The 8,085-nt window shown below is 37.8% G+C and overlaps 1 protein-coding gene across 1 annotated transcript; it reads right to left on the bottom strand.

The window, feature by feature from the left end:
* Positions 1-4,846: 4,846 nt before the first annotated feature.
* NDUFA4 (NDUFA4, mitochondrial complex associated) lies at positions 4,847-7,518 on the bottom strand (the record flags this gene model as incomplete). Its single annotated transcript, XM_010135893.1, has 3 exons — positions 4,847-5,060; positions 7,037-7,097; positions 7,430-7,518. Coding segments are annotated over 3 exons (207 nt in total), but the record flags the coding sequence as incomplete, so codon positions are not given.
* Positions 7,519-8,085: the final 567 nt, after the last annotated feature.

The raw sequence follows: 8,085 nt of genomic DNA, 5'->3' as shown, positions 1-8,085 counted from the left end.
TCTTAGTCTAGCAAAAGAAAAAAAAGAGAAAAAATGTTATCAGTACTGAGGAAATCTTATTAGATTCCACACTATTTTTAAACAGCTAGGGCTAAAATCTTCATTCAGATACACTGGTGCCACTCCATTAAATTCCAGCAGTGGCACCACTGGTAGAGAAAGACTGACACTCAGATTTTTCACCATTAAGTAATCTGTTTTCATTACCTTCTCAGCAGTTTGTTTCATTTGCCTGCAGTAGGGAAACTAAAATTAGAAAACATTTCATGTTCATAGTTAGCTTGCTTCCAATGTGAAAAAACCAAGTCTATAAATTTGTCTATTGCGTTATGCCTTGTGCAGTTCTACTAAAGAAGTTGTCTTTACATTATAGTGATGAACTGTAAATGGCATAGTGCATTATTTTGTCCAAAGTAATTCAAATTAATGACCCTAGAAATATAGAGGTGTTTAAATTATAAAGCATTGCCAATAGTCAGGAATATTACCAGCAGAATTTCTACTCTCCTTTGTAATGTCTGTATTGTTATGTGTTAATAAACTATTTTCTAATCATCTTCAGAACTTGCTGTCTCTTGCAGGAGTCCACGTGCCAGTCTTATATCAGTTCTAGTAGCAAATATATGTCAGGTAAATGCTGATAGCAAACTATCAAAAGTTTGAATGTGTTATTCTTGCCTTGACTTGCATATTTCTGTTCTCATTCCACATTATACCTAAGGTAATACTGATTCTGACTGACAAGAAAATAGAAAAAAGGTTGAGCAAATCAAATTATGGTGATCTCATAGGCTCTTCATCTGGTAACTGTGAGAATAACATTTGCTCACAAAGTCTAAAAATGTCTTTTTAGTTTCATTTACAAGAAACTTTTAAAAATGAGAAAAAGAAAAAAATGTAGAATATTTTTCTGGTTTAGATAAATGTTACTCTGAATGCTAAAAATAGATTTGCTTCTCAAGAATGGAAGGGGTGTGTATTTTCTTGACTCATGTCATTCTAACTAAGTGTTAAGCCTTATTAACCGCAGGTAATAGTATTTTGAAATTACTAAAAAAAACCCTGAAGTTCATCCAAGCCGGATGGCACCAGAGTTAACACACATTTGGGAAACATGCCATCATAGAGGTATCCAGAGACATTCATTCTTAAGAAGCTTAGAGATCAGAGAAGATGAAACGATTTGAGCTTCATAGGAACTTCTCAAGACTAAATATTGATGCCAAGAGCGCTTCTAACGAAAAGTGGACAGATCATGAAATCATGAAAGCATGAAGTCAGCCAACTTCTGGATTTCAAAGAAGATGACTGAAGAGTAAGCTTTTCTATGAAGTAATATAAAAAAACTACTGGGGCAATGATGCAAGTGGAACACCTCATTTTTGGAGTTCTCATAGACCTGCTGTGCTTCACTTTGTCCTGGCTCTTCTAGTTCATACAGTTACTTTCAGAGTAAGGCTGGGCAATGAATAGAAACAAGAACTTTGTGTGCACTTGCACTTACCTAGTTTTTTTTTCAATATCTCATTCTCCATTTTAAATACCTTTTTAAATTTTCTGTAATAGCTTTTTGACCTTTCTTTTTGACAAAGTATTGCAGTCCAATCAGCATTAAACTTATACTTGCTTTGTTTTAAAGGTCATTGAATAGTCACATACCAAACTATCTTTAAAGGTAAAGCGGAGCTTGAAAACAGATCTGAAATGTACTTCCTCAGATGACATTTGGCTAGAAATCCTATGCAAAATTTAAATTATTCTTTTAATTTCAGGCACACCCTACTGATTTCTTAGAGGCAGGTAGATACTTTATACTCACAAGGAACTTTCTTTACTGCAGGCAAATAACCGGAATCCTGCTTACTGCTTATACTAAAAATCAACCAAAGGAAATACATCACAACATGCTGCACAGAGTATGTGTTCATGTACCAAAAAAGTGGAAACCAAGTAAGTCCTTCTATCCTAGGTGGGCAGAATTAATTTCAGATTTGATCTCCCTGCTGCATAGCAGGATCACTGATAAGGAGGCACAGCACAACTGCATTAACAGAAATCAGGCAGTGGCAGGCACAGTGTGGTATCATAAAAAAACCCACTCAAATCTTCTGTGTGTAGCTCATTTACAAGACTCACAGGCCAGGTCTACATTGATCATTCAAAACCCCCCAAAAATCTGCCACAGACTGGAACAGAGCAGCTGTATCCATCTTAGTTGGAACACAGGATGGCAGAACATCAGTCTCTTTCATACAACACATGACACCAGCTCAAGTAAAATTACATGCCATGGGGTTAATGAAGGAGCTCAGTTTTCCTGTTACTGATTTTTTTATTTTGCTGTTTCACAAAAGCTAATAGCCGAAGATGAACTTTAGGAGCTACAATCCTAAACATCCAAACGGCAATTGTTTCTTCATGCTGTAGAGCATGAGGTAGAAGATGGCTTTAAAGGAGCTTTAAAGAAGGTGGTTGAATATTTTAACACAGATAGAATATTGCCAAGCTGTGAAAACGATTCTCTTTCAGAAACAGTACACGACAAAAATGTAAGGAAATGTGCTGGATATGGACAGACCACTACCAAGCAGCTATAAACTACGGGCAAGCACACGGAATAAACGGTTACTCTGACCCTAAGAACTCACAGCGAAAAAAATGTAAGCAGGAGTTTAAGGCCTTGCAGGTCTGGAATTCTAAGAACAAAAACTATATATGAAATAACAAAGGAACCAGGGACTAACAAAGTGCATTTATACGTTTAAAAAAAAACAAACCACAAACCATTAAAAAACCCCAACTACTGAGGACCTAGCCACAGATCACAGAACTAAATTACTCAAATAGATCCATGAACCCATAGTCAATTATACAATATCGGAAATTGTGGAACTTTACTTCTAGGGATTTGAAGAACACACATTGTCATACTACCAAAGAAGGTGGCAAACTTCAGTGCTTCCATGTGCCAAAGCTAAAGATTTAAAAGTGCGTGCTTAATTTCCTCCCACAGAATAATTTAGTACAAACGGTTAAGTAGTGTGGCCTGAAGTCTCTGTAGGTGTGAGGGTTCAACCATGAGAAAAACATCTGCAGAAATTAGTCCCACAGAACCAAAATACAGCATAGTGTGTTTGTACAAAAATAATTTGTAATTGGTTGGTTGAGCTAAGTCACACAAAATATGCAGTATTCTTCATTTGACTCCATTTCTTTTTGGAAATTATGTAACATTTTTGAATTACTGAATACTTGAGCATTAAAGATTGCAAAAGAAACCAAATTCTTACGATGTTTATTAGTTTTAGGCTTGGTAGGTAACAGAGGCTAGTGTCTGTTACCATTTAAAAAAGGAGAGCAGCACACCTCCAAAGAAAAGGGAGCAAGTGTCCCCTCAGGATAATGGCCTTCAGAATGAAGTACGAAGGGTTTAACTTCCAAAAGCTTTGGGTATTGTCAGCAGCCAGCATACTGCTATAAAGAAAGAGGAAGCAGCGTTGAATGAATTGCCTTTTTGTTTTCTAGTCAAACCATATTTAAAACTTTGAATAGCTCAACCACTTGTTAAAAGTATTTTGAAATGTGCCAAGGGCAGACAATTTATCTTAAGTTCCTTTATTAAGAACAACATGAGCCTATACCCTCTTCAGCTGCGACCAAAAGGAACAAACCTGTTTCACCTCCCTGAGCATCAGGTTTACTTCCCGGATATTGGTCTTTCTTAATGCCCAGAGAAACGATCTGCATTTGAAGACCATGGCAATATCAGTGAAATCCAAGCACTACCAACTATTGAGTTACAAGAACACTTCCCATTTTTACTGAAGTGTTGCAACAGAATGCTCCACTTCCTAAAAATATTTGGATTCATACAGCAACCACAGTCCCCGAGAACACTTAGACTTTGCCCACTGCTGTAAACATCATCTCTGTCGCAACATTCTTTGAAAATATGTTATTTTGCAATTACCACAGAATAGTTTTCCTTCTCCAATAAAAGTTCTTGATGCTCAGTTTCTTTGGATCTATCCTTACTAACAGCAGTTATCTACGTTCTGAGACTACTTTGGGTAGACAGAAACGTATAGATAGGAACAGCTGTACTCTCTCAGATAGCCCACGACAATATATCCCTTATCCAAGGAAATACCAGATGTTCACAGAAAAGCACAGAGGAACCTACCATTAAGCTACAGACTTGCAAAGATTTTCTTTTTGTCTTCCCATAGCAAGGACTGAAGTATGAGAATTCGCCGTTTGCTGAAAGATATTTTTGTTCTTAGTTGAAAATGTAATTTCTCAAATCCTGTACCCTGCTCTGCTGTGTGCTTTCCTTCCTTAAAAGCATGATCCACAGCAAATCTTGAATATGTTACTAGAATTTTATTTGAAATGGTCTTCTTGTTTATTAACAATCTGTTCATGTCTTAAAAAAATAAAACTCAAAACTGCAGAGTGTCACCTTTTAGTTTTCCTCCTCCTCTCCAGCAACATATGGCAACATCTGTTGCCTCCCTGATGGGCAATGACTTGTTAGCATCGACTTGTCTGCTACCAAAACTTCTTAAAGTGGCAAGTAGAAATATTAAGGTACAATTTAAAAAATGTATACACAGACATATAAATATGTGCTTTCAAATTCTTGCTGTTCGGCATACTGCATGAACATGCAATTATTTCTCTGAAGTCAACAGACCAAGTATGAAGCCCATCAAGATGACTTTGCTCTCCTGTTGAGGAACTGTGAATTGGCTTTCACTTACTATCTGACTGACCACACAACAAACTGTTACCAGGACGATATTCCCGTTGTGCAAAACTAGAGTGAAGAACAGACAAGTCAAGTTTCAGACGTTTATTAAGCCTCGTCAAAACACTTTCAAACACATGACCAAGTGCAACACAAGGCAAATTTGATTATTTCCTGGATGACTAAGCATGACAATTGTGCGGACAGCTTCCGGAAGACCTTTCTGTGCAGCTTACAGAGGTGAGTGTGTTGTTCAGAAGTCAGGACGGTCCTTTTTCAGTCTACTGTAGTCTACATTAACTGAGTAGAACTAGAAAAGAGAGGGGGAAAAAAGATGAGTAAGAAGCTCAACTATCCATTTTCCATGGTATTCACTAATAAACATGCATCATTTGAAATCACACCAAGAAACTGGAATCACAGTTTTGAGTCTGTGCTCTAGACAATAATAAACAATAATAATGAAGAGTGGTAACCTTTTAATATTACCTCCATTCTGCACACAGTACTAGAAGTTCTGCATTTAAAATGACTGCTCATGTCTATGATGAGAGAAAACCCATGGTATCTCTTCTTTAATCCCCAGAATTAGAAGTCCATTCACAGGACGTTCTTACAGTACTGTTGAGTTTATCCTTTTTCCCAAAATATATGTGTTCCTGTACATCGAAGGCAACATCTAGCTTGCCAAATACCACAAAGCATGGCGTGCATAGTGTCACACAGCAGCATTTAGAGCTGTGCAGCAAAAGCCAAGTTTGGTTTAAGTAGCTGCATCTAGAACTACGAGGTATGTTGAGGAGGAAGGAATGTTAAGAACAAGATTCTTTCCCACTCTCGGTTTACATTAATAACGTTGGATCCTATTATAAGCAATTCATCACAGCCCAAATGGTCACTGAAGATAATGAATTTACAGACTAAAAGCATATTTCAGCATCCCAGACTGACTTGACATCAAGCATGTGATGCTTTAATTTTACTTTACAATAATTAAAAAAAATACTTATCTATTAGCTTGATTATTTTTAGTTAAGCCCATTTTTTTTTAACTTCCTCAGAGAAGACAAACCAGCCTACAGCACATTCAAATTACAGCTTTCCGTGCAGCTCTACACTAACAGGTCTTCAAGCCTTTTCCTCAGTAAGACTGAGGAAGTTGATATGAAAAGAGAAGTTTACAAAAGAAAAACAGTTTCATCAAAAGCTAAAACTTGTTTTATCAGAGTTTTCTACTAAACAGTCATCCTCAGTTTAGAGTATCTGCCTTTCCATTTCCCACAGTGCAGATTTGGGAAAAAAAAAATCCCAAAGATACACACACCCAAATATGGTAAACCCTGAAGTTATGTTTGCATGCTAAGGCAGAGGGGGAATGCCACAAAAGGCATGCATTCTTTAGAAGAATTTGTGCCGTGCACCATGTTGAATTTGCCTTTCAGATATTTAAGAAAGAGCAATGTTCCAGAAGCAGCAATGAAAACAAAGTACTATGTTCTTCCTGGACCTCTAAGGGAACTACAACATACTTTATTTTGGAGTGTGGGGCTTTTTTTGCTTATTTGAATAACTAGAATAGTAGCATATGGCACTTGACAGGCACTGGCTTTGAAAGCGTAGTAGGTTTGCTTTTTTAGTAGCTTGAGAATAATCTTACAATGTTCTTAACAGGACTCTAATAAAATACCACTTTAGCAACACATGAAACATTATTTCTGAAAGTACCAAATGCTTTACAAATCCTCACATGCTTCCTCATTAGTTAATTAAATAACTTGAATATTACTTAACAACCACTTCTATTGCATCATTATTTACAGACAATTGACTGTAGAACTAATTGGTGTTTGTGTTAAAACACTGGCATTTTCCTGCTTTGCTTATCACAAGTAAAGGCCAAGAGTTTAGCGCTTAGGATGCTTCAGTTCAGAACTCACGGGGTTTTGTCATTCTCCCTGTAGTTTATTTATAGAGTATTGTGATCTAGTATATTCTTCCCCTTGCATATAATTTGTCTTTTTCTTACACTACAATATATATTATATATACATATATATGAACGCCTGCTTCTATACAGACTTCTTTCATCCCATTAGAAACTAACTCTGGGGGAGTTCTGAATCTCAAACTCAGCTCTCTCTACTCAGAGTGCTAGAGACAAACAAATGTTGCACAGCAGAGGAAATAAAATCTTTTTCAGCCACTGGCTAATATATTCAAACATCCTAAAGTAGTTGGCTATATCTCTTACACCATGTTCCCTAAAAAGCTAATTTTTCATTTTACCTTGTACTGGTCACTGGGAGCCAGTTTGTTCCAGGGTTCTGGATTATTTTTCTTATCCCAGCTATTGAGAGAAACATAAGACATGAAAACATATTAAGAGAATCACACTAACTTCAAAACAAATAAAATTTTTATGTATATTGTGGTTATTAGGCCAAGGAGAGTCACCCATCCAAGTGAGTTTCCGTAGAAAAAGACACAGTCCTTTGTCAGCAGTCTCTAGGCCTATGGTAAACAAACACATTTCCAAATCAAGGAAATCTTCACACACCTAGTGCCAGTGATGTGAGAGCAAGACATTAAGGCCTCCATACATGTAAAGACCAAGGCAGTGAAGTTTCCTATAATATATTCAGCAAGAGGACTGAGAGCTGTTAATTATTTTATACATACCAGACATCAGGATTGGCCACTGCCAAACGCATGAGATACAGGCCTGCGCCAACACCTCCAGATCCAATGATCACAAACAAAGGGATCAACTAGAACACCAAAAAAAAAAAAAAAAATTGTCACAACACAATATAACAAAATAGTATTATTACATTGCATTTTTGATGTCAAACCAAAGAACACTGATGTAAGTTCCCTGTGTGGACATCCCTGGGGTCAGAGAGGAACCTCCAGATACAAAGAGGCAGATATGAAAAAATACTCCAACATGCAGAACAACCAAATGACCCATAACAGCACGTTTCTGAGAAACAAACGTCAGTCCCTACACTGCCCAAAACAGGCACTGCCCATAACCCTACCATCTCCACCCCTCATCATAAAGTAAGAAAATGGGAGGGGGTGTACGGAAAGAGATGAGCAAGAATGGAAGAGCCACTCCGAACCTTGCTACTGCAGCATAAGACCACGCATACTAGAGCGAAAAGGGGACGTGCCCGTGCCGTGCCAATCAGCCCTGAGCTGCCCACAGGCCGTCAGCCCCGGCCCGCCCGCACGGGCAGGCATCCTGAGGGAAAGGAGACGGAAAAGCGAAAAAACGGGGGCACCGACTGCCTGCAGGACAGGACAACGGAGGGGGCGGTGCCCGGCGGGGG

Source organism: Buceros rhinoceros, unplaced genomic scaffold, assembly GCF_000710305.1.
Source record: "Buceros rhinoceros silvestris isolate BGI_N320 unplaced genomic scaffold, ASM71030v1 scaffold10735, whole genome shotgun sequence".
NCBI lineage: Eukaryota > Metazoa > Chordata > Aves > Bucerotiformes > Bucerotidae > Buceros > Buceros rhinoceros.
Note: the sequence above shows the minus strand (reverse complement) of the source record. Positions and strands in the feature narration are given on the sequence as shown.